This window comes from Aythya marila (assembly GCF_965140915.1).
Source record: "Aythya marila genome assembly, chromosome: 20".
NCBI classification, from domain to species: Eukaryota; Metazoa; Chordata; class Aves; order Anseriformes; family Anatidae; genus Aythya; species Aythya marila.
Window position 1 is genome coordinate 7,723,275 of NC_139061.1, and position 27,433 is coordinate 7,750,707.

Genomic DNA, 27,433 nt, shown 5'->3' on the forward strand with positions numbered 1-27,433 from the left:
AAAGACCATGATAGTTTACACTGCTAACATTGCGGAGCCAACAGACACAATGCACAAGGACATTAAATCAAAGAATGAAGAATTATGCATCTATGATGGTATCTCTAACACTAATGTTCAACACATTAGCCACACTGGTTTTATTTCCCAGTTACAGTGTTGTTTCTGGACCTATTCATTTCCCAGGAAAGAAAGTTGGGTATCTAGAGGTAACAGTTATAGCAAAGAGCTGGACCTCCCATAGAATATGCTTTTCTTGCATAAATAAAGACAACCATCTGCTAAGCTGTTTGCAATTTCCACGTTGTTTAGAGAATTAGAATAATTTCAGTTCAAAGACTGAAAGAACAGCCAATTTACACTGAGAGAAAACATAATGCAAGCGTCTATGAAAGCTACTAAATGCATCTGCTGGATCTTAAATAGAAATGTAAATTGCCCATCTGAATCACATTTCTGTAACCAACAATGGTAATAGAAACATCCTTGTTCAGGAACCCTGACAGGTTCTGTGAACAGCTCTGGATTTGTTCTGTACCACAGAATACAAGAGCCACATTCTGGAAATAAAGATCCAGATCTGAGATCTCAGTTCAAATAATGCTTCCAAGCAGCATCTATTTAGGCAAAAGCAACCAACCTCCATATTTGCAAGAAGAAAAACCTTTCTCACAGCCCTTCCATGGTCTGACAGGCTACAACATGACAGTTCTACCATTTTTTTGTGCAGTATTCCAGGGCTCAATGTCCACGTACTCTGGTGCAGTAAAATATTCCTCTTAATTGTGCTCATTGTCTATTAGCAATTCTCTTGCAACTTCACCTTTAGTTTCCGAAAACTGAATTCTGATCTCACCCCAATGGAGCCAGTTCTGCTTTATCTAAGGAAATTATAAGGTGGTTCCCCAACACTGTAACTGCAGCAGCACCTGTTATAATAAAGAGGTTCCTTCAATCAAGTCCTATCAGAAGGTAACAATCAACAGTACGCTAAATTTTCCTTCTTAAATGTGGCAGACAGTGGAATATGCACACATAAAATGCAGAATTACCTCCATGACATGACAGATGTGAAACTACCTACCTTCCCACTCGACATTAGGGCTCTTGGAAGTGCCGCATGGGCTTACGGAACTTCGATACTCCATATCCAGCTGCTCTTGCCTCTGGCGTTGTTCTTCCAGCAGTGCTGACTCATGCATCGCTTTAATGTGCCGTTGATAGAGTGCATAGCCACTCACTGGTGTTCCAACAGGAACAGTACAGGGACTGCAAGAAACCTACAAAGAGGGGAAGATGTTAACATCGGGTACATTAATGCAGGTATTTACTAAAGTAACTGTCTTCTTCAACGGCTCCACTTGAGCAGGTGTATAGTGCATGTATGAGCATTTCAAATGGTCTGTGCCTGTTTTTAGGCTAACATTTGTATATTTGTTTGTATTTAATTTACTCCTTAAAAGTATTACGATAACAAAGCAAACAATACATTTCCTTGTTCCTTTTTTTTTTTCCTGCTTTAGTACTAGAGCTAGTTCTCAGGACAACATGTTCCTTCAAACATCACTTGAAAGACCCCATACCATTGGTGGTATGACAGCAGCTCGGTGGTGAAGTTGTTGTAGGTCCATCTGCCCTTGCTTTATTGTAGGTGACACCAGTATTGACCCAGTGGGGTTTAACAGTGAGGGCTTTGACTCCCTGAAGATACTGGAATAAGAGAAAGAAGGAAGGGATAAATATAACCAAAAAGAACAAGATTAAACAACTTTAAAAATTACAGGCAAAAGTAAGCCTCTCAACTTCAAAAAAGAAAAAAACAACACGTTTAACACACCGGACAAAGTAAAAAAAAAAAAAAAAAAAAAAAAATCATGTTTTGTTTGTCCCAAAGCACATCTGGTAGAACAAGCGACAGATACTGCTATATTGTAAAATACAAAGAAATACCAGAAGAATTGTTCAGAATCTTGAAAACCAGAAAATCATGTATGCAGTTTCTATATATGCAGTCCTACCAGAACGGAACCTTCTTTATAAAGAATGCCTTGGAAAAAAATAGATGGCAAGCACTAGATATATTTAGTCCATAGGAAATACATAAACAGTAGTGTAGTGTACCACAGACTATTTTCACGTGGAGGGCTAATGCATTTTTGAAGTGGAAAAGATGATGTCTGAAGACAGAGGGTGCAGAAACACCACCGACTGCCCTCTTCAAAAGAGCATATGCGGAACAATGACACTGGATACTTTTGACATTTAACATCTATCCTCAGTACTGTGTGTATATTAAGACCACTGGGAAGGAGGGGGCATTGGCTCTGAAGCTACGCTATGGTTACATAGGAATTGTACCAACAGAACAGTAAAAGATTTCATTTATCATCAGTGGTATGAACCATCTACCCTCAAAGATACAAAGGTTCCAAAGATAAGCAGCATTGTCCATTTAAAGCCCTATCTACTCGTGTGGGTTATCCGCTGTGTTTAGGGCCAAGTTCCCAGGAACAACTAGATGCACGCAGACACTACTTATACACTTTGAAGAAAGAGGTCATCTACTTCTCAGGACATCTGTCTGTTAGTTTACAGACACAGGCTGGTAGGGGGTGAGAAATACCTTCCACGACTCTATTAATAATAGCCTTCAAGAGATTGTTCTATCAGCTGATATAGCATGGTTCAATGGCAGTAATTAGGTACAGGACTCACATTTATTTGCTTGTATACCCTCTAGAAATGTTTAAAAAAAAAAAAAAAGAGAGCATTTTATGCCCTTAGATTTTTTATTTTATTTTTAAGCTATTGTCATCTCCTACTAAAACATACTCAGGCTGTTTTTCCTATCAAATTCAAGGTTTGGATACATTCTACTAAACTGAACTTGTGAGAATAAGAATCAATTAAAACATGCTGAATTTTTGGCTCTGCATTCAAACAGTTTTTCTCTAAAGGGAATGGAGAGCCCACAAGATTTCCCAAGTGAGTGAATCACCCTATAAAGAAATGTGTACTTCTGAATGTGTAGATTTGTACAGAAGTACTGTGCAAAAGCAGCAAAAAAAAACAAACAAAAAAAACAACAAAACAAAGAACTTGAGTACAGATCCAATTACACAATCATTGATGATTTTTTTAGTGGATAGATGGGGGGATTTACAAAATCACCCACTTTATTTTTTATTTTTTTTTGAGTTGGTAATTGGTTTTTAAGTGTCTGTGTATCAATCATGCAGCAACAAAAGCTTCCCCTTCTCACCAGAAAATACCACAGTTACTCATCCTGGAAACTCATGCCAGGAGCATCTTGAATCTTTTTTCATGCTTTGGCAAATTTTCAGTGTTTTAGTAAGCTGCTGTCCTTTCCAGATGATTGTTTAACGTGATTCCCATTCTCTGAACAGATCCCACATGGCTCAATTTCCCTTATTCTCTAGCTTTCCAGGTAGTTGTGCTAGTTTGCTAATTACCCAGTCAATTATGGAATTTTGCCTTGCTCTGCATTACAATAACTTTCTTTGAGCTTTTCATAAGGTTTTTTAATCAATGCTTCCCCCTATTGTACTTCCAGCAAAGTCTCTTTAGAAATTCTTTCCACAGTAAAAACTCTTAAAAACATTGCTACTGATGACAGGTTTTGACCACTGTTAAGTAAAACCACTTTTTAAAGATGGCTATTTATGAATGCTAAACAATTAAACTCACCCTTGTCTGTCAGGCTCTCCATCAACTTCCTCATCAGCACTACAGGTAGCACTCGAATCATTATCTGAATGGGGTTCTTGTCTTGCTGAGTTAACCTGTTGTGACAGACTATAGTCCATTTCCTCAGGTTCTGACTTTTCCTTGGGTTTCTCCATCTCCCTCTCTTTGGTATCACTCTCTATTTTCACTTGAATATTCTCTGGTAGCCTCATTTCCGTCTCTACAGGTTCTACTTTGGTATGTACTGGAAGATTGAGCACAGGCTTAGCTTCAACTGCATGGCTTCTACTGTCAACATCCATAGGTTCTTCTGCCTCATTATTTATTTCTTCCTTAACCTGTGGCTCAGAGGTCTGACTTTCAGCTGTTGATACACTTTGGGCTGTTAAGGAGGGAGATGTACTGGCTGCAGGTTTAACAGTAGATTCCTGTTCTGCCGCTGCCTCAGTGGTTATTTTCGAGGCAGCATTATCAGGTGGAGTTTCTTCACTTGGTTTAGCAGGTTCTGCTGGAGTTGGAGATGGAGCACTTTCTGTATCGGAACTATTTTCAGCACCTGAAAAAAAGTTTTAGAATAAAGGTTCAACTTAATGAGATCCAATTAAGTTTAAGTCAACTGCTGCTTTTTATCTTTTTAAAAATAATCAGATGCATGTTTGCTGTCTCAAAATACAAGACAATTGCCCAGCTGTTTTACTGAGAGCATTAACTAACAAAGGTCACAAATCTTTGATTCAACTTGCTTCAGCATGCACAATTCCAGACGCTATTAATTTATCTTTTAGAAAACAGAATAGTCAAAATACCTCAAAATACTAAGGATTAGTATTTTCAGGGCGCTCAATACTGAAAATGCTTTTTCTCCCTCCAGATACAACTAGTGAAGTGTGTTCAAACAATTAAAATCCAACTGAAACACAGTATCGAGCACCACATTACGAATTGGCACACAACTTTCTGATCACCACTGACACAAACTAAACATATGTCTGTCCCTCTCTTTCAGTGCATACAGGAGTTCCAGTCCCTGGAAGTTACCTTCACTGTCTTCTGGATTCTCTTCTTCATTAGATGCTTCAATATCTTCATCCTCCTGAGCTGACACAGTCGAAGCTACGCTCTCACACTGTGACACATCTCGCTCCTCACGGGGCCTTCGTGAAGACTGGTAAATATATGGTATTTATATCATGCTGAACATTTACAAGTTTTTTGTTTTGTTTCTAACATGCATTCCCATTTCTTAATCTCAGATTAAAATAAACGGCACTGAATCTCTGTTTAGCACATATTCATTCACAAGGGCATATTCTTTCAACTTTTGTCCAGCTTTTGCTTTTTATCACCAAAAGCGTGTTTGGGAACAAACCACTGACTCCTTACATATTTGGGGGAGAAATGGAACTACTGCAGCAAACACAGACACTGAAGCTCTTCACTTCAGTGGAGAGAAGACTAGGACACCACAGCTTAGAGGATTCCAGCTCTCAGTATTCTATTTTAGATGCCCCAGAACTTTCAGTTCCTGGTTGTTTTCTTAATTCTTTTGCTCTGGTTTGTAAGGTTAGTGCTTACTGCATGACACGACATGTTTCAAGGTAAATGTTCTACAGTGATAACCTGAACTTCTATACTTGCTGGTGTACTGATAAGGAATGTCATTTTCAAAGAGGTAAGGAACTCTTCAGGCTTGAGTGTGCTATCTGATAGAAAATTTTCTATTGCACTTTCAAGTACGAAGCGATTAGTATCACAGGTCACTGAGACTCAGCTGCCTTTTCTAGGAGATACATGTTGCAAAAGAAAAACAAGTGGAAAAGGAAAGAAGTGGTTACTGCAACACCGTCTTAGTGAAGCATGATGAAGGACTTCAGAGAGATGCCAAGTTTTTCCCTGTAAAATAGTCAATGCCCACTGCGCTTACCTTCTGTTTGTGCTGTTGAAGGAGACTGTCCAAGTTGTGTCTCCTTTTATAGTTGAAGTAGAAGTTCTTACACTGAGCTTCACTTTTCGTCCCAACCATTTTGGCAATCGCTGCCCAGTTGCGTCCATGTTCTACTAGGCCTGTTCAAACATATAGGAACAGGTATTTACTATGATAAATAATTCAGCTATCCAAACCCTAATAAATGGAACTAGTGGGAAGGGAAGATACAAAAGTATTGCCATCCTTTAAAAGAATTCTCAGTGAAAACTGATATGACCACTAATTATGGGTTAGTATAAAGCTGAGTATCTAAACATCTGCTAATAAAGCCTTCAAACTCAACTCTTACTAGCTGTTGCTAATACATAATGCCTTTGCTAAAATGTTTATTTTATGCATAATATTTACAGATGACAGTATCTACCAAGTAACAAGTTATACAATACACTAACTTTTCTGCTTGAAGAATGCCTTATACAAAAGGACATTTTGTAAACTTTAAACATGTTACTTTGAAAGTTTACATACAACATACATATCTTCACATCTGTTTCTCAGGCTTCTGTGGACCAAGTACAACATCAAATAGCTCTAAGAAGGCCATATGAAATAAGTCAACACAACCCCAAAAAAATGGGTTTGCCTGTTAAAGATGCTTGTGTTAAAAACTAAACAAAACCAGCAAATTTCAAGTTATTCATTCAGTGTAGTGCTGCAAAGAGTTTGAACTTGTAGAATTTGAAGTAAATATGTTTTCAATAATTCAGTAAGTACAAGTATTGTGAAGTAAAACAGAAGTTTTACAAGATTTACCTTTTTTAGCAACTTCCATTTCTTCTTCTGTCCAGCGGGATGTCTCCACAGGTTCTGCAGAAGCTGAAAGAAAAACCATGACTGATCAGAGAAAAGACTAAGAGACACTTTTACGACCATCCCATAATCTATTATCCTGTTTACATTAACGCTTGTTCAAGTCACTCAGAAAAACTGCTCTTGTCAGTGGGAAATAGTCAGTCTCCTTTAAACCAAGATATAAATGTACATTCTCAGCAGTGCCCTTTTCCTTCCTTGTGATCCATTCTTTTCTATGTATCTGGCAAGGTTTCTTAAATTTAGATATTACTGTAACTCAAACATGCTATATTCTTCTAAAAATTACAAAAGAACTTTCTGTGCTCTTACTGCCCATATGATTGTCTTAATCAGTACATTGACTACAATGGGGCCTGAAGAAATAAAACTGATTCTCAACTGTAATTTAACCCTGACCTTACATAGCAAGTATGTAATCAACTCAGGGTAAAATACAAAACACAGCAGTGTTTCACTGATTTTAATATTATTCACAACTGGGGGGAAGGAGGCACAATACAGCAGCTTCTCCAAAAGTTCTGCACTTTTCTCACAATCCAATGTGCTGTGAGCTAGTTCCATCCTATTTCACTGACTAATGCAGAAAGGACTGAAATGGTTATTTATCAATTAGTGGGTATTCAACAGCTTCCATTAACAAACAATACAAGTAGGGCACTATAAAATATCTGATGCACTCAAAAGCTATTCTGGATTTCCAGGAAATCTCATCAAAATAAAGAAAAACCCTATTGTCTTAGTTCAGCAGCTGACAAAAAAAAAAAGTTTATCAACTGAGCAAAACGTCCATTTCTGATAATTTAAGCTACGAGTGAACTCGCATGCCCACTTACTCTGTTCTTCAGGAAGTACAGAATATTTGAGCAATAGAAAGTTGTTACAACGTCTATAAGAGTATCTAGCTGCCTGTAACTATGTAGTTGAAGAGGTAAGAGCAATAAACTTTGCTACAGCAGAGCACTGCAGGAAAAAAAATTGCCACACCACCCTAAATAATTATTTAGCCATGAGGTATTTTGTTTGATAGTGTTTCTGCACCACCACAGATTATGTCAGCCTTTTTAGACATGTAGCCAGAGATAAGGTAGTTTTTTCTACCAATACATGCCAACAGAGTAATGTTTCTATTTTAAAGAATTCTCTTGCCATCTAATGCAAAAACAACAATTACTTGCTAGTATCTATTTCAGATTATGAAACTCCCCAAAGTACTCAAATATCAGGTCTACTTATTTAACAACAACTTTTGTGAGCTACAGCCTGTAAGTCAATCTTTGTCAAATGCATTTGGATCTGTATGGATACACAGCATTAACCCTGCAAACAGACAAAAAGTAGTTATCACTGAAAAGCTTATCTGGCTCCCCCTGCCCCACACGTGATTTTAAAAGACTCATCTGATTACACACATACTAATCAGTTACATTCATGAAGTTTAGCAGTACCAGTCACAAAATTATGAGCAGGCCTAAGAATAAAGACGTAATACTAAACAAAAAAACAAACAAACAAACAACCCCAAAGTGCGCTCCATGCACAGAGCACGGCTTTATTTCAGTGAAGAGCCTAACTACCAGATGGGTCCCCAAGTGTCCTATAAATGCTACTCACAAGGTTCTGGTGGGGGTGGAAGAGGCGGTGGTGGTTCTTCAGTGGCTGCAGCTGCAGCAGCATTTGCTTGTGCAGCTTCATTTGTCATTGATCTGGTGATTCTGCCCTTACGACGACCTTGACTATTGGCAGTTTTTCGGCCCCTAGGAGTGGCCTGTTCCCTTTCCTCTGTTTCCTCTGGTGCAACTTCGGTTTTGTCCTTTTCTTTGGTATTATCTCTGAAAATAGTTAACAAAGGCGATTCAGACTCATTCAGATAGCTCTTATGGGCAGATACTCCTGAATATGGTTTAAAAAACTATGCATCAGATCTTACTTCCTATTTTGACTTGGAAGAAAACAAAACCAAGACACCTTAACAGTGAAACAGAATTCACTTACTGCCAAAAAGTTAGAATTGCTAGAGAGTAACAGATACATGACATTATCAACTGCAAAGAAGATACGGACATTGTGACAGAACATTTAAAAAAAAAAAAAACAAAGCCAATGAGATGCAAAGTGTTACCCGTGGAGAGAAAAAACAAAACAAAACAAACAGAAAAAATCACTCTGGCTTTTTGTACCAGTCTGATTATATCAGCAAGACAAAGAAATTTATATATCAAAAAAAAGCTTAATGCATAAGAATTAACCTAAATAGAAAGTTTTCAGTCCAGATTTCACTGCTAGACTAATAGCAACTACGTTTTGCTCTTTGTAATAAAAAGTTGCTGCAATCAGGAATGAATTAGCGTGTTTTCAGTCCATGTGTACTTACTTTGATTCATCCTTCTCATCCTTTTCCTCCTCATCTTTCTTTTCCTCCTCTTTTTTGTCTGCTTTTTCTGCTTTTTCCTCTTCTACTTTTTCTTCTACCTTTTCTTCTTGAGAAGGGCGAGCAATTTGTTGCTAAAATAAAATGGAATTTACATGTTTTTACAGTACGTAGAAAGATACAGCATCTCATACTCAAGAGCAACACAAACACTGATATTACCTTACCTGTCACCCAATAATATTTTAAGTTACAGTTACTGCACATCTGTCATTAAAACAGTAAAACACCTCTGCCAAAAACTGTAATACCTATCTACACCCTGGAACTATAATGAATTGAGCATATCTCCCAAAATTCAAAATCCCCTCTGCCACAGAATATTCAGTTTCTACATATTAGCTGTAGATCCTCAGTAGCTCTCAGCTTATTTTCTCTTGAGTTTCTTCTGTTCAGCTGTCCTATTCAGATATCGTATTTTGTCTTATAAATTCAATGGAGGTACAGGTTTCTTTTGCAGAGTGAGCACAGACATGATAACATACACTTGTATGTGTTAACAAATTAATGTGTTATCATACGTTGTACTAAAAATGAACAGCCACATTGTTAGAAGTGCCTAGGGAGGTCTAACATCTTGTGTAGTAATGTTGTTGCTCCCCCCAAATTTCATTTTTAATGTTGTACATTTGAAAAAAGTAAAACACAACAGCTCACAACTTGAAAACAGAAGATACTATAGCATGAACAATAATACCAAATCTAAGCCACCTTTCTCAAGGCTGTTGTTAGTAATTAAGAAATATAATTGTTCAAAACAACATCAGGAATTTTAGATTTATATTTCTAGTGAATTTATGTTGTGCAGAAGGAAAATTATAACCTTATTTTTTTAATACACTGTAGCCTGTATTGAGATTATAGTTTTGCAAGCATATAAGTACCAACAAAAGACACAGTAATTACTATTACCCGTTATTATCCTATTTACGTATTTTTTGTTAAGGGACACTCACTCCTTATCTCTCAGAGTGAAGCCAGATGACTGCCACATGGAAAAAATACCTCATTTTAGAAAGCAGATAAATTTGATTTAAACTCTCCAGAAGACATGATCTACTTCAAACGGGAATTAATGCAAAGAATTTCTGTTACCTCATATAATCACAAAGAATTACCAGGATGACCATTTACAACTGCTAAAAAAGGAAATAAAATAAAGTCTCAAAAATGCAAGAAGAACATGTGGCATTGTTTTTTTTTTAATCCTTATCACACACAAAAAAAATAAACTACACGTGGCATTCCCTGTCTGCCTTAGCTGTTAGAAGTACCCTAGCAAAAGATAAGCTAAATACCCTTTGAAGTTTTAAACATTAAAAAAATACAAGTATTCACACAGAAAAAAGTATGTATTGAGAAAACTACATCAAATATGGAAACAGAAGAAATTTGTTTAAGTTTTAGCATATTTTTTTCTCACTACTGTGTTGCTTCCCAATACTTTGAAGACTTCAGCTCTCAAAACAGCTTTTCTGAACTGGACTGGTTAAGGTAAAAAAAAAATAAAGCTGGTAGCATAGCTGATGCTTTGTAATCTACTACACTTCATAGTGTTATGAACATAATTCGGGTGTTTGTATGCATGGAAGCACGAATTACACAAACAATCAAGTCGTATGCCTGAAAAGATAATGTGGAATAGAAATTCTCCTAAATACAGATTACATAGCAAGTATTCATTAGTGTGAGATACTTCCCCTTTGGATCCTTTTTAAGTCACTGACTATTAACCAGATAAAAAGCTGGTCAGTCCAGCAGCATAGGCCACGCACCTTTTTCAGCATAAAAAGGAGCCCAACTATTGCTGTTTGCTATCCATAAAAATCAACCTGCACATGACAAACACATCTTACACTTCCCAACACTGTGGAATTTCTATGTCTGTAGCTTGCTTGCAAATTCCTCTCTCTCCAGATTAAAACACCAAGCAGTAAGGCTGCCACTAAGTAAATCACGTAACTCACTCCCCACATTCCCAGAACCCTTACACGAAGCAAATGAATTCTGATGAGCCTCAAAAGCCAGCAAGTCCATGATGAGCATGCAGAGCTTAACCCATTTTGTCCATTTATGCTGAAAAAACATCTGTAACAAGGTGATCTTCCAAGTGCAGCAGTAAAAGCCAAGGCTGTTGGACTGGGCACGCTACAACAAAAACGGGAGACGCCACGCGAGTTGTGGTGGGCAGAACTCCAGTCAAAGGCAAGGGGAGAGGGAAGAAGAAGAGAGAGCTCTCTGCCTCCTCTCTGAAAGCACCTAAGATGATCTCAAATAAATGACTGCAGTGTAAGTTCTGCCTTAAATATGCTTTCAAAAGAAACTACAGTACGTAAAGAGGGTGGGGAGTCAGATATGGCCACGCAGAGGGAACCATTCACAGGGATTTACACCGAAGGGGCTTGGGCATGAATGGGTTAAACAAACCACTTCAGCTGGAGTCACAGATGCAGAACTGCCATACCTAGATGCTATCCACTCAAATCTGATGTGTGCAGAACTGAGTTGTTCCTTACTGGGTCTTAAGACTCTGCAAATCAACCTTGAAAGGCAAAATATACGTAATATTTCTATAAGGCTACCTTCCAAACAAATGCCCAATTATCACTTGGAGTTCATAGAAAGACAGGGACAGAGATCCAGAAGACTGCTGTTTTAGGACTTCGCTAGATAGTTTATAGCCCACTGAAAGATTCCTCAAAATAGGCTTTCCTTTTTACAGAAGAACCTTCTTGTAAGTGTAGCAGCAGGTGTCACCATTTCATTAGCAAAACTGAGCCTGCAAATAGTCACAGAAAGGACTTGTTTTTGACATTTTAATAATGTGAACTGGAGCAGAAACCCCAAATGCTAACCACTATTATCTTCCTGCAAACTATTAGCACGTAAGATATTGGCATTACTTGGTTATCCAAAACATTCCTTCAATAAAGACGTCAGAGACACGTGCTAAAGTAAATTATTTCCACTGTCCTAGACAGACTGTCCTCAAAAGCGAGGAGTTAAAATATGCATTTTCAGACAAAAAAAATCTGTATTTTACATTTACAAAACAGATGCTGAAAATCTTCTGTTGTTTTTGCTGGTTACCTTAACGTTACATTTTGTAAACAACAGGATTCTCTGTTTGACAGAGAATTTATTGAACATGCATAATCAATAGGTCAAGGGCAGGTTAAACACAAACCTTAAAACAGCTGAAGCCTCAGTCAGCGACGTACCTGCACATTCATCTGTTGCTTAAAACTTTTACTATCCAGGCAAGGGGACGGGCTTTAGCTCAGGATAAGATTCAAAAGGACAAAACCCACAACAGCACCAACATCACACGGCTCTTTAGCAGCAGCTGCCTGACCCAGCAACATGTTTATTCCAGGAAATTGTGTCATTCTGCCACTTAAGCTGCCTACAGAAGAGTTGCCCGTCTCACATACAACCTTTTAATCTCCCTGGGGTCACCCGAGGTAATCCCCGGGGAGCTCAGCACGATTGGCTGTCCCACAAGTACAGCAAATTTCTGTCTCGTCGGATCACTGGGCTGTCCCACCTGCTGCAGAGCCATGCGGGTTGATCCACGGACACTGGTTTATGCTGACCAGGCAGCTAGACTGCAAAAGTCACCCCCCCACACACTACTGCTTTGCCACCAAATTGCAACGAGAAACTTTACGCAGAAAGAGCCTCCTCTCAATTAATTATTTATGGCATTATCTGTAATGAAACCAGTGCAAAAGCACTGACTTCTTTGCTGCATGAACTCCAGCATTCACTGACCAAACTTGCAAAGTGCCAGCCCCACAGACTATCTGTGGGCAGTGTTTTTGTATAGCCATGCTTTCATTTAATACTATGTCAAAAAATTTGCTCTTCATTTTAAGCCACAGTTGGTGTAAGACACACCTGTTTAGTTGCCTCTGTGTGCATTCTGGAACAGTTTAGGCAGTGTTTAATAAGACGTCCTTTCTAATCCTATTTAAGGACAAAAGCATACCAGAATTCAATAAACCTTACATCTCTTAACTTTACATGCCTTAATCTAGCAGTCAGCTTCTTTAAAGTAAAAGCCTCTGCTGAAATTTGAGTCAAGTTGTACACACTAAAAAAAAAAAATCTCTTAAGCATTTCAACATCATTACCATGATTAATATCTTCTCCACTGCACCATTCTTCTTGCTTGCCTTCTAATTTACAAAAATATATGAACTCTTACGAGTTCAAGCTGAAGCACCTGTTATTGGCAGGCATAAGCACATCTTGGAGCACATCATAAATCTTACATGTCTTGTGTTTGCCAATCAGCAAGGAAGTTTCAGATTGCTACTCAGAGAAACAAAAAAATATCAGCTTCAAACAAAGCTGGGGTGAGGGAGGGACACGGGGAATGAATTACATTCTGCAACCTTAAGATAAAAGTTCTGGCAAGCAAGAGAGTTCAACACTCTCAAGTGTTTTTTTCAACTATCTTACATAGATGTTGCTAATTAATTATTAATAAAATTAAGAAATACAAACAAGTATTTTGGTACCATCTAATCCCTTTCTATAGCATCACTAAACACTAATTTTAATACTCCTGAATATAAACTTCCAGAAATGGTAAGATTTCCCCATTTAGATTGTTTAGAGAATCTCCTTGACTTTGCAAGTATTCTTTAACAGTCTTCAGGTCTATGAAGCCTGACACTTGTCTGCATCCTCACCACAGAGCACACATTAAGTCTGTCTAGCAGTTGCCCATTGAACAGTTTAGCAACGTACTTACTGTGGATTAACAACAAGCAACTAAGACCTGCAACTCTTAAAATTCAAAGAGCAAGTGATCCAAGTCCAGTGAACAACCACAGCAACTTCGGTGCTCCAACTCACATACTTACTGTTATTTATGTAGAAATAAGTATTCACAAGAGCAGTTGTAAAGCCAAGCAGAGCACCTTCAGTTTCATTTATCGTTAGCTAAATTCACAAGTCTATACGCACTTCTACACAAAACTAATTAAAATCTTCCTTGATTAAAAGCATTGCTCAAGGAAAGCAAGCAACTTGTGGGTTGAGAAATCATCCAAATTTTCATTTCTACCAGTTTTGATATTCTGAAATGCAATAAAGCTGAAAGACGTGTAAATATACAATTAAGATCTTCTGAATGCATCAAAACTTAAAGTTACGTTATGTTACAGTTTGAACCAGTTATGTCTCCTTACCTCTTAGAACAGCTGCAACAGAACACCATATGGTGAAGATATTACTCAGCATGTATATACTTGCTATGATCATGCCAATCTCATTTTATAAAAACTAAGCCACTTAAAACAGCAACATTCTCTGCACTTACTTCTCACAACAACTGTCTAAAAGTCTCTTTTGGACAAGTCTCATTTATTTATTTGCTTCATATTTGCCATACATCCTTGGTTTAATATTTTACCACTAGTAAACACACAACAATACATTTTCCTATTAAGAAAGCATTATTAGACTTAAAGTCTAATAGAAGTTCTGGCAAAATACAGGATACATTACAAGCATTCTCTCCCATTACTGGAGTCAGAACTTCTACTTTCACTAACTGCAAAGTCTGTTGCATAATGAAAATTACCTTCACCCAAGATGTCCATAATTTGTGGGGGTACAGAGAAGTACATCTTCATCAACAAAATCTCTTCTTTTAGAATACCAGGCCACAACTCAAAAGGCTCAAGTACAACACCACCATAGAAGCAAAATGTGCTGACCAGTTTTAGCCGATAGGATCAACTTGTCAGCTGAAGTCATGTGCAGAAATTTTACTCTATATAACGAATACACTTACTGGGACTCTCACAAAACTTACATTACTAGAAAGAAAGGATTCACATATCCTGAAATGCGTTATTTACTTAATTCACTGTTTTGCATTTCAATAAAAAATTATGCAGTCACAATAACCCAAAGTAACTCAAAGTCTCAGCAATTTTCTCTTTAGTATTGCTGCTGGAATATGACTAAGTCCAATAAACCACAACTTTTCAGATTTTAAAGTTTAAGGATTTCAAAAATCCTGAATTTTATAGGACCTTCCTTTCTCCTATGCACCCCCAATCAAGCTTCAGTTCTAACAAAACACTGCATTTCTTCTGCAAATCTATACTGATTTGTAGCTGTTAAATTCATTTTAACGATACAAATTCAAAATACCTGCAGGCTTCATCTTTACATCTTTTTCTTTGTTCATTTATTTTATTACATATAGGATCTTTTTTCCTAACTCATTACTGATGTATCTTTTATTTTGTTTTCAGAATGCTGTTGGATGCAAGAGGAAAACCAAATGGAAAGAGTAGGGACATATTCAGCGAGTATACAGCATTCTTCCTGTTGTCTTAATTAAGAAAAAGTCTGAGTTTGTTAAATTATTTTTGTTTTCTAATATCCACACTAACCCTGGTAGCCTAGCAAATGTATATATTCCTCATAATATGCTGCTCTTTTCCCCTCCAAAGGTTTCCAAGACTTCCAAATGAGTTCTTCCTGAATCAGCAGAATTTTTAATTTGCATGCATTAAATTGGTCTCCTTTTTCTTGCTGTTAAGTTCCAGTTTGACTTCGAGCCTGACCACCATATAATGATTACCATTAATTTCTGCTTTTTGACAAACACTGGCATTATAAAGTGATTATATTTTTTCCACTGAAAGTCACATGTATAACCTTATTTCTGTTGGCTCCACCATGGGATTTAGTGATGGATTCAACCTCCATGTCTATGGCAGGATCCTCAAATAAAATGAGCTGTCATGTCAAAAAAGTCACAAATGTGCAAAGGAAGGAGATATTCCACAGAATTAAAAACTAGCTAACCAAAAAAACCCTTGATGTCAGGATTCCTTATATTTAAAGGGGATAAGAGTGTACTAGTGGAAAAATTACTTTTTCCTTTTTTCCACTTCATGCATATACCATAACCTGCTTTCTATACAGGATTGCAAGACAGTTGTAAATATGAAACAATAAAACAATAATATTCAAGTAACAAATGCATTTTAGATACCTGATTTCTTCCTCTGCGTTTACCGTAATTCCTTCGCACAAGTGCTTTGTAATTTTCATTTTTCTTAGTCAAATAATAATATAATACACAGTCGGGAACATTCTAAAGTGAAAAGGCAAAAAAAAAGTTTTACTCCTACAAAATAAATACATTTTTGTTATTTAATTTAATTCAATGCTTAAAACTATTCAATCCCTAGTCCTTCACTATTTGTTTGATCAGTAGGGAAGCGAAGTCGTACATGTAGCAACACAACCATGTATAAAATTAGACTGTGTTAAACACAGGTCTTCTATATTAATAACATCTCTCAGCTACCTCAATCTGTGTGATTTAACATATAATAAACATTTTGCAGATGCAAAAGCTTCTATTTATCATAATAGTCCTACATATTCAAGATTCTGCTATAAGTTTTAAAAAATCCCAACTCTCTGCCACATTTTACATCAGCTCTGCAATGTTGGTTCTAAAGACTAAAAAAAATCAGGTCTAAAGACTAAGTCAGCCAGCAGTGGGATCCCACTGACTTAAAAGGTGGAGGCAAAGTTTCTTAGAGGTAACAGTGGCTCAGCAGAGCCAATTATGCCCTTAACTACAATAAGATAGTTAAGCAGTTTACCTGCTTCAAAAAGAAAATAAGATCAAAACTAAATAGTGTCATTTTCTTTTACTGCTGTCAGTAGTGTCATTCCACTAACTTTTGTTATATGTTTGCATGTGCTGATGACATTACTGATCAAGCACTATGAAATTCTGTCAAAGCAATATTTTTTATGGAATTACAGATTTTTTCCAAGAAGGTAAAATGATGCTGGAATAAATGACTTACATTTGGAAAGTTAGGGATCCCACCCTAGGCTCTACTTATATTAAAAAAGGTCTTACCTTTCGTTCCAGGTAGGAAGCAATTAGACCAAAGTTCTTGGGATGTTGGACAAACCTTTTACAAATCAGAAATTATTTAAGTTTAACAACATAATTCATGACCAAATAAGCAAAGCAGTCTTCTAAACAATCTGTACCATCAGCACTCCCTTGATTTCACGATTGAAATTAGTCTAAAAAGTCTAGTTTTCAAATTGATCAAATTTTGAACTAAGCACTTAAAATTAGCAATTAACTAATATAATGAGATTGTATATCTACTCTTCACATTTTAATCTTATCAGAAAACTAAGGCATTTTAAAGACAATTTTTTATCTACAGACTAAGTGGATGCAAACCTACATAGTTCAAAAACATTTGGCATAGTCTAAACCTTTTGCAATATTTCATTCATCCAATTAAGAACGTTATCAAATATCATTGCACAAAACCTTCAGAACTTCCAATTTAACTGATGTTTACTGTGGGGTTAGGTGTTTAACTGTTATCTGCAATGCAATAAAAATAAGAGAGAAGAAAGCCCATTACTTTTCCTTAAAAATCTCTTTCTCATGGTCGGTCCAGACATTCATGAATTGTCTGTCTTTATAAACTTTCATGGGATCCTCCATCAGACCATTCATATTAATAAACTTCACTCGTCTTTGTTCTGCATCAAACATCATGGGAGGAATGACTGAGAGCTGACGCATTTGTTTTTCATTATTCTACAGGCAAAGAATAAAACAAAAAGTAAAGAATACAAGAAGTTGCTACTATTGTTTACATTTGTTGAATTACACAATGTTTTAAAGCTCCACCACAGTATACATTCACAGGTAGCTTCAAACATTTTTTCTGTCTACTTCTTAACTCTTCTAGAAGCTGTCACTATCCCAATGAACAAAGCTAAAGGGAACAGGAGATAGTGCCATATTATGAAAAAATAAAATGGTGCAGGGCTTTAGAAAGGAAGAGTCTGCACACATTTCTTACAGATATAAAAAGAAAGCTGGTTGCAACACCTGCAATGAAACAGACACATAAGAAAAATCTAGGATAAATGCAATTAGGAAGCATGACCCATAAATGAGAAGTATTTCTAAGACCTGCTTCAAGTCAAAGTTCACACAGACTCTCCCAAACCAGCCCAAAAAGTTTCTCTTCCTATCAAAAAAAAAACTTTTGAAAGAGACCTTTAATTGCCAGGAAAGGGATATTGAGTCATTTGTTATGCTTCTATAGCAAAGAATAGACAATAGCCTCACCTCCTGCTCAGAAAGTCCATCAATGATTTCAGAAATCTCATGTTCGCTTCTAGCGATAGTTGCTGAAAGTCCAGCCCCTCTTTGACCAACTCTAGTGTTAGGGGAAAACAGAAGTAGTAAGGATAAAGTGGAAAACAGCAATAACTTCAGATTCGTGCATAACAATGACAGCCTCCAAAATTCTTAAAATGGTGTTACCTAACTAATCAAATTAGTTAGTTAGGACAGTTCTTTCTCAAGTAGTCTCAAGACTACAAACACTGCAATGTACTGCAACTTCCAACAACTGCCCAGTTTTACAGGTGAATTTGCAAGGCTCTGCAAAATGTCATGCTTGAGTCAACATCAAAAAAGGATTACATTGCAAGCCATTGACCAGCATGATTCCACTTTGTATGAGAAACGTTCATTCACTAATGAACATCCTTAGGAAGTGAACGGAAAATTGTGCTCAACACCATGAAATGTAGTGAACAATACACTTAATTACTTAATATGAATAAACATATTATCCATTATTTATAAAAATGCTTCAGCTTAATTTCAAAAAGCTAAGAGATACTTTGTAAGTATGTATCAAATCCATGGGAATACCTTTGAAATCGCTCTTGCTGTTCTCTTTGCTTCCGGATTTCTGGAAATTGTTTTTCATAGTACTCTCTTGTTTTGCTCTCCTTAGCTTTTCTGCGTGGATTATTTTCTATCCTGTCAACTTTTTTCTCCCATGCTTCCATCAGCTGATCGTAACGTTGACAGATTTTCTGTTCCTGTTAAATTCCAAAAGTAAACTTTTAACTAAACACAAATCCAATAAGCGATCAGTACACCTCCTGTAGGCATTTCATAGACAGATTCATATCCTGCAGCAGTGGCTTTACATTTTGAAGACAACATAAAACCAATTTTCAGCAGAGGGAAAAGTGAATGTAGATTTTGAGGATTATGCTCCTACATAAAAAAGACCAGGACTGTAAGAAGAGAAATACTTCATTACATTTTCATGGTAGAATTTGATGTTTAACCTTCAGCTATTCTTAATAATTGAAATATTCTTCTGGATACCACCCCACCAAAATGTATGCTACTTGATATAGTGATATGCAAGAGAAAGCATTAAGTTAGTTAATACTAACATCCAACATGCACATATTTGATTAAAAATGCTTTCAGTCTTCAGAATCAGATCAGCCTCATTTTCTTTCAGATACTATAGCTACTATACAGGAAAAGCTCAGAGAGAGGCCAGGCATGACAGTTAAGGATTTTTCACCTTCTTTCTTCATACTCTAAGAAAAGAACAGGACAGAAAGGAAAAAAATAAACCTTTTTCCTTGTTTTAGATAACTAGCAAACTGTGTTTATAAGCCTGCAGTTCATTTGCAAACAACTCAACATAATTTAAGATCTTATTTAACTAATCAATTGAATTTACATGACACATTTGAGAAAGTATGTCAAGGATCCAGACCAAAAAAAAAAAAAAAGTGATCTTTTCACAAAAACATAGTAGTATTACCCGTTGTTTTCTTGCATGATTTCTTCTTTTAAAAAATAGTATTAACTTTTTCCTCATCACCTGGTTTCTAGAAAACAAAATTGGAAAAAAAAAAGTGAACCACAGAAGATTCAGGAACTTCAAATCTACTCAACAAAGCCCATGTAGGTTACAGATGCCAGATTGTTATTGTGAAAACTATTCCTAGATGTAGAAAAGCAGGGAAAAATCCCAATATAACAATCATTTAATTTATACTGTATTTTATCTAAGAGAAAATATTCTCAAAGATGACTGAAATAAACAAGAGAGACATGAAAGCTTCCAATTTCAAGCTAGGTTATCTCCTAAAGATGTTAAAATGAGTAAATTTGGTAACACTCTTATACTTTGGAAAAGAAAAAGAAGTGTCTTTGCAACTCAATCCTAAAATCCTCAAAATTTGGTACTGCCTTAAAAAAAAAAACCCTCTTAGTACTGCAGAACTGAAATACAGCTACATTTAAAGGAGAAGAATAAGAATTACTTTTTTCCCCCCCTGGATTAAAAGCATTTTAAAGAAGTATTTTTTCTGTACTTACAAAAAAAATATATAAAATAGAATTAAATGCTATGACAGTAATACGCACATAACTCACTATTCATTTCTTCACATCTGAAACTAACAATTTATTTCTTCTTTTGTAAAAACTGGTGGTGCAGAAATCAATTAAATAGAAGTCTTATTAAAGTAGTGTTGTTCTTTATACTGGTTTAAATTTGTTAATTGTGCTATAGCAGTAGTATATCATGTTTGTCTCAGAAACAGAGTTGCAGAGCAAGACATGAAAGTAAACATTCCCAGTTATCATCCTAGAGAAGCCATGAAGAGGCTTCAGTCTTCATAGCTGACCTCCTAGCAGAACAGAGTGGGATCTCCTCAAAGATAATTTGTAAGAAAAAATGTACTTTTGCAGTAATTACAACTCAGCAATTATTTTCAAAGTCTAGAGGCAATACGTATTTTGAAAATAAGCTGAATTTTGTTGCAATATTGATCATTATTTCAGTATTCTATAACATTGCTACAGAGCAAAATCAATATTGGCTTGGCATAACCACTTAAAAATTTAAATTTTGTTCCATGTTATCAATGATTTTCCCATGCAGGTAGTCTCTCTTATGGACATTTAAAATTGGGCATAAATTAATTCAATTAAATACATTTAAAAATGAATCTATTAACAATTATTTTAGTTAATAATCAATACTTGCTTCAGTGAACTTAGAAGAACTAATTCAAATTTGAGAAGAGTTCTGTATTTAAAAGAAAAAGAAAGATTAATTTTCCTAGAAATTCACAGTTTTTACAGTAGAAGACAACTAGTTTACTTCAAATCATTGAATTGTTTGCCCTACATAACAAGTAAACTTAGCATACAGTAACTCTGCTCACAGCCCATGACAGAAAATGAGTACATGGTAAAGTCAATAAATAAATAAACTCCTCCTACCATTTACTGACACCAATAACGTTTGAAAAGCTGATAAGGCACATCTCGGTCAAACACTGTATTTCAGGTTTTGAAAAATACAAGTATTACCAATTAAAAAAAAAAAAGAAAGTTTATTATTTTTGTCTTTAATTTATGATGGAAAGTCACTGTGTCCCATTGTCTGCGGTACCTATATCACATTCCTTGCAGCACTATTCTACAACACAGAACTCTCAAGCTTACATGAACTGGAAAGTTTTTAACATAGTTAAAGTGCACACATCATATTTTGAAATCACAGCAGTGAAAAACTGAGTGAAACTAAGTCCAGACTCCTTAAAAGGCACAGGGACAAGATACTAAAGCACTTACGTTTTGATGTTTTCATGGTAGACCTTTGTGTCTGATGGTTGGTTGTAAAGTGGCTACAATTTGGGATTGGAAAGATATATTTAGTATTTATCAACTTTTTAATTCTAAAATATATGTATTACGTTTAATAACATTAAAATATTCTGCCTACAATGTACTTAAACTGAGATGCAGCAATCTGAAATGACAATAAGTTTATGATACTCAATACTTAGGACACAGACTTCATTATTTGAAATTAGATCGCAATAACTATACAACGGTGTTTAATTTTTTATCATATTTCAACCCTGTTCTCTCAAACGGATTCAGATCTATTTTTAAAAGCTATACTTACTTAACACAGCCAGTTCACTCAAGCCCCGACTCATGAGTGTGTTTAAACACACACTAATATAAACTTGTGAAAATAAGATACAAGCTTAATTGCTTTCAGTGTTCTTCAGTATTGAAGATGAAAGCAGGGATGAATGCAACTTTTTCTTGAAATATGCTCTTAAAATGCATTGTTTACAATTACAGGAAGACAAAAAGAACATCATGTATATTTAATCTATATCTTCTCATATATAGCTACACTACCCAATTCCAGTATTTAATACTGGAGATGTTCAAACAAGTTTTAAACTGAGAAACGGACAGGAGTTCAAAACTAATATAAAATATCAGGCACCAAGTGAAAATGAAAAGAAGTCCAACCCCTCCCTCCCCAAACCAAAAGATTAAGTCACCCTATAATGTTCTTTTATACTCGAACACAGAACTACATGTTTACCACAACAGAATTACAGACATGAAAGCTACACTGGCAACACAGAATAAAAAAAGACAACTTACCAGTTCAACTTTTGGACCAAGACCTTCAAAAATCTTGTGAGCTTCTTCTGTTTTTTTCTGTAAAAGAAAATATTTTTTTATATATATATAGTGTCAGTAAATCCTCTGTAGTTAGGGTGTCAGAAGTACAAGTGAACTCTCACTCAGTTCAACTGCTAAAGCCCTGTCTGAACGTATTATATCCTTCTTAACCTACTTCTGCAATGCTGCCTCAGCAAATCAAGAAACCTGTACCTGAATTCTACAATTACTACTATGCTCTCTCAATTTAAAAACACGGAGATGAGAAAAACAGACACTGACCTCCTCTGTGATTCAAAAAGTACATGCAGTTAATAAATAATATAGCAAAAGTTCCTAAGAAGAGGAAAGCTGTTCAGAAAAAAAAAAAAAAAAAAAAAAAAAAAAAGAGTATAACTCTGAAAAATGGAACTAAAATTCTCCATTTGCAAAGTCTGGGATTGTGAATCAACATGTACATACACATATTATGAACTATGCCAAAGATCTTCTTTCACTCACACTATGTAAATACTCCAAAGTAATTCCAAACTTCAAGGAGGCAGCACTGGATAAGACAGTTGGCTTGCCCAAATTCATTTCAAGCCTGTATGATCTTCCAAAGCCCTTTGTCAGCAGACAAGGCTATCTGAAAGGATCCAGGATACTAATTCAAATTTGCTTCTTTCCCACTAATAGCTGTACACACTAGCCCTAAGAGTAGATGCCTACAGAGAAAAACATAGGAAAAACTAATCCATAAAGCAGTTATGATTAGAAAGCATTCTGCTAAGTTCTAACTTCTTTACTTGTAATTTCAATCTTTAGATACTCTTTGGAACTCACAGCTGTACAAAATAATTATATATCGAGGCAGTATTATACTATACTCCTGCTAGAATGGTTTGTTTGGTCTGAAAACATTTAAAACTGAACTCCAGCCCTATTACTTCAATCAAATTTTAGCCAACTGTAGTTTAATATTAGAAGTAATTATCCTAAACTGTATGGTTTGAAGATGAAAGCTGCCAAGGGGACTGTCCTCTTGTACAACTGCAGAAGAAAAGATACCAAACCAGTACTGTGTACACAAATGGCTTAGCCTTTCTTTAACAATCATTTAAAATAAGAGAGTAGGTACTGATGCATGATATCTGTATTAAGCCCCATTGATGCTGCCATTCTACAGTACATGTAATTCCTGATAATGAGAGCTCAAACCAACTGCTAAATGGATTCACAAATGCACCAAGCTTGGTACTTCCCTTGCTATATAGATTGATATATGAAGAGCCACACAGAAGCAGCTAATAGATGAGTACACACTGACACATTACTCCATCTTGATTAATACAGAAACAGGTTTCCCTACCTAACGGCACATACATAACATGGAGAATGCAACAGTAACTTCAAAATTCTCTTGTATAAGCCACCTGCAAACAAGGTTAGCAGAGAAAGAGCTCCACAGCAGCCCGTTAAGACTTTTTCAAATACAGACTAATTTTGCCTGCTACCCACCACAAAACTCAGCTTAAGTCAGTCTTCTAAGGTGACTATATGATTTTAAGGCAGGTTTTCTCCTTCGGCTAATTTAAATGATGGGTCTTCAGCCAAACTTGTTAGTATTTATGTGAGGAGAACAGAAAGTTGTTTTGAACTCTTAATACACGCACGCACACATTTATATAAACATTATGTACATGCATACATCAACACAAAAGGTCTAGAGATGAGAATCATAGATGCATTTCCCTAGAATGTTTGTAAGATAGAAGATCCTGCGATCAAGAATAAAAATGTTGTGCAGAAATCTTTCATTTAAAAAATTCATTTACTTCTTTAAATGAAATGAAGGTGGGGGCCAAAATGAACAAAATACAAGTAGTAAAAATCGCCTCTCAGGAGTGAACTAATGAATTTTAGTGCATTCGGTAAGACTCGCTACTACACTCATTCAATTGAAAAGCACGCTTACCCGATTTTCATCATAAATAATTTGGACAATACTGCGGTGCTTCTGTTCCACTGGAGGAGGGGAGACAGGCCTCTCTGGCTCCGGAGGCTTAGCAGCTTCTTCTTCAAGTTGTTGCTAAGAAACGAGAGAAAGAAAATCAGCCATCCGCACCATGCTACCCTTACCAGTAATTAGTCACCAGATAAAATATGCATCCGATCAACGGCTTGCACTGCCTGTTATTTCTTTTTTTAACCGACAAGGTACGAATTGAAAGGTTTTAATGCCCATGGGGATGGTAACATGACCATTCTGTGCTACTGGTAAACCAAACCAGCTGTTTATTAGATTCACTTGCATTAAGTCAGACTTGCTTCAGCTTGACACTTAAGGCCACTGTAGCAGTGTATGTTAGCACTATGTAACTTTAAACAAGAACATGAACTTCAGAGAAAGCCTGCCTTCCCACAGAAGAAATAAGCCCCATACATGTTTGTCTACAATGTAGATACCTAAGGGTCATTATTATCACCCTTTTATTTTTTTTAAAAGGTACAAAAATCCTTCTAGCAATACAGAAAACATCACTGAAAAATACTTTGCAGTAAACAGGAACCACTCCATGTGTACTGAAGTTCACAGATTGTTACAATATCAAGCAAGCAAGCAAAATACCTTATTATAATCTTCCTAACTGTTATAATAATGTGCTTTGCTTTCACTTCAAATAAATACAGTTCACTCTTCATTTTTAAACTGCAAATATCCTTCATTCATGCCTACCACAAACATACAATAAGGTATGTTTGATGCAAGGGAACCATACAGTCTTACAGTACTGGCTAGGGTGTGCTATACTCTTGTGTAAGAATTCAAAAGCTAATATTTTCTGCAGAATGCCATAATAAGCAGGCTTTGTTATTGAAAACAACAGCAACTTTGTAATTCTTTAAGTCCAGCAGTACAAACATGCCCAAATGTACTTTCACAGATGATATGCATAATCAAAAGGACGTGCTGATTTTGTGGAAAATTTAATAAGCAAGCAAACAAAAATATCCAGCACCCTTAACACAGAGTCAAATAGTTAGTGAAATCCTTTTTTGTTTTTCTACTGAAAGTCATTTTACAGGTCATTAAAATTCAGAAGTAATTAAATGCTTCCAGATGATAAAAAATATATGGCTCTAAACAGTCACACATTTGTTACCCTGGACCTACAGATTACAAATCGTACATCATAACAGTCATTTCCTACAGAGTTCCCACTAACAAGACTTAAAGCTGGCACTACTCCTATCCGGATCTTTGGAAGTCAGAAAAAGCAGACAAGGACTTTTAGTCAGTGAGTATCAGATGCCTAGATTGCAGAGTCGTTTTAGTTAGCCACATCTACGGGGAAGGCAACAAATACTGTTAACAAACATTGCCTTTGCACCTGCTGACTGAAGTGCAGTTTTGTGTTGTGAGGCATAGCCAGGACCATACTAAAAAGTGTTATTTCTCCCTTTAGTTCTCTGCTCGGTTTACTTATACTCCTCCTACTACACTTTCCCTGAAGGTGACCTTTGCTCCAGATGTTAGGGTTTCTTGTCTTTGTGAAAGATGATCAAGGGACTTTTGCACAAGCACCGGTTTTGGAGATGCATGCAAGAGATTATCCCCTTGCACAGAGTGTGAAAGAAGGAAGACAACAGCCATCCCCTAAACAGTAGTCATCTTTAAAGCCGAAATTACAGTCACAGCACCCTTGTTTCCCTAGTCATCTAACAAGAAAGAGTTTAAAATATAAAGCCATCTGCTTCTGGCATTCCTACTTGGCTCACATTTTCAAAAAAGTTCAAAACTGTATCACACCCAATCTATTTAAATGTTCTAGCAAAATCACATACACAACCTTCCCTTTTTAACTGGTTCATTTGGTTCATGTAACCAAAAAATTCACCACCACAAGAAGTTTTTCCCCACCTTTTTCACTGACAGAAAACAACAGTAGTGTCTGCTATGCTTACTTGCTTTTTCTTCAGTTTAAGGATTTGCTGTTCAACTTTCGCAATTTCACGATCTACACGGTCCATGCTCTGTATCAGTTCTTCCTTCGACAGCTTTGAAGGCGAAGCATTCTGGTCCTCCCCACAAGGCTGACCAGAAATTGGAGATGATGGTCCCTCATGCTTTCCTCCAAAAGCAGGGTCCTTTCATGGAGACAGGAGGCAGGGCAGAATTGAACAAAATCAGTTATATTAATAACGTGCAAATGAGTGTTCAGTAAACAAACTAGCATGCATGAATTAAACAAGAATTTCCAGTTATCTATAGCTTAGGTAGCTCCGTAACAGAGAGATAGTTTAAGACTTCAGTTTATCAGTGCTCTAATATCTTAGAATTAACTGACATCCCATTTATGATACTACAATTTCAAAGTCTACCTTTAAAAATAATTAACAGCACATTTCAATATTTATCATGAAGATCAAAACATCTCCCTTTTAATATACAATATATCTTCAAAAATGTAAATAGTAACTTTTATTTTTAAATATAGGGTTGAGAGCTAATCCTCAATATTCTGCCTGCATACTAATAAGGATATTCTTCAACATAACTGCGAATAGCCTGTCAAGAGTACGTTCTGGGTTATTTGCATTTGCTTAGAGTGATGACTTGAAAGACTTTTCTTTTTCATCATGTTTCTATTTGTCTGTTTCCAAACAACATTAGAACATGGAACATGTCGAAATATGTCAGCACTGTTGTACCTTATTTTTGTGTATGTACTTAGAATATCATGCTCCACAACTACCTAGTTGGCAAATGCTAGCTCAGTAAACACATCCCTCAATCAAGCCAAATTTGACCAAAATATTGTGTCCCAATACCACTTCTCCTCAAGAGAGCACTGGGCTATATTTCTATTGAGACAGCAAATTTCTGTATGTAGTGCCTGGATAAAAATTCAGTTACATGCAAGCATGTTAACATTGCATACCTTAATTTGGTTTCTCCAACCCCCCCCCTTTGCTCTTATCTTTGTTACGCAGTACAGCAAGTTACTAAGAATCACATGCTATCATAATTTTATTTCACATATGGTTTACTTACACAATAGAATGAATGGTAAAGACAAGGCAATATAAGTATTCTACTTTAAAAACTTGATGCCTATTAGCTTTTGAGTCCATATGGTAGATTTTTTCT

At 36.1% G+C, this 27,433-nt stretch overlaps 1 protein-coding gene across 6 annotated transcripts in view; it reads right to left on the minus strand.

The window, feature by feature from the left end:
- Nucleotides 1-27,433, minus strand: part of NCOR1 (nuclear receptor corepressor 1) — a 65,694-nt gene that overhangs the window by 20,173 nt on the left and 18,088 nt on the right. For all 6 annotated transcript variants that reach the window (XM_082776175.1, XM_082776176.1, XM_082776171.1 and 3 more), the window contains 18 exons: nt 26,248-26,430; nt 24,257-24,370; nt 22,279-22,335; nt 21,442-21,494; nt 19,616-19,682; nt 18,694-18,866; nt 18,100-18,190; nt 17,381-17,559; nt 16,852-16,906; nt 15,964-16,065; nt 8,880-9,010; nt 8,120-8,337; nt 6,449-6,511; nt 5,633-5,772; nt 4,747-4,873; nt 3,709-4,264; nt 1,584-1,710; nt 1,085-1,280 (listed from right to left, as the gene is read on the minus strand). In XM_082776175.1, the coding sequence (XP_082632301.1) occupies nt 1,085-1,280; nt 1,584-1,710; nt 3,709-4,264; nt 4,747-4,873; nt 5,633-5,772; nt 6,449-6,511; nt 8,120-8,337; nt 8,880-9,010; nt 15,964-16,065; nt 16,852-16,906; nt 17,381-17,559; nt 18,100-18,190; nt 18,694-18,866; nt 19,616-19,682; nt 21,442-21,494; nt 22,279-22,335; nt 24,257-24,370; nt 26,248-26,430 (2,632 nt within the window). The remainder of the gene's footprint in view (nt 1-1,084; nt 1,281-1,583; nt 1,711-3,708; nt 4,265-4,746; nt 4,874-5,632; nt 5,773-6,448; nt 6,512-8,119; nt 8,338-8,879; nt 9,011-15,963; nt 16,066-16,851; nt 16,907-17,380; nt 17,560-18,099; nt 18,191-18,693; nt 18,867-19,615; nt 19,683-21,441; nt 21,495-22,278; nt 22,336-24,256; nt 24,371-26,247; nt 26,431-27,433) is intronic.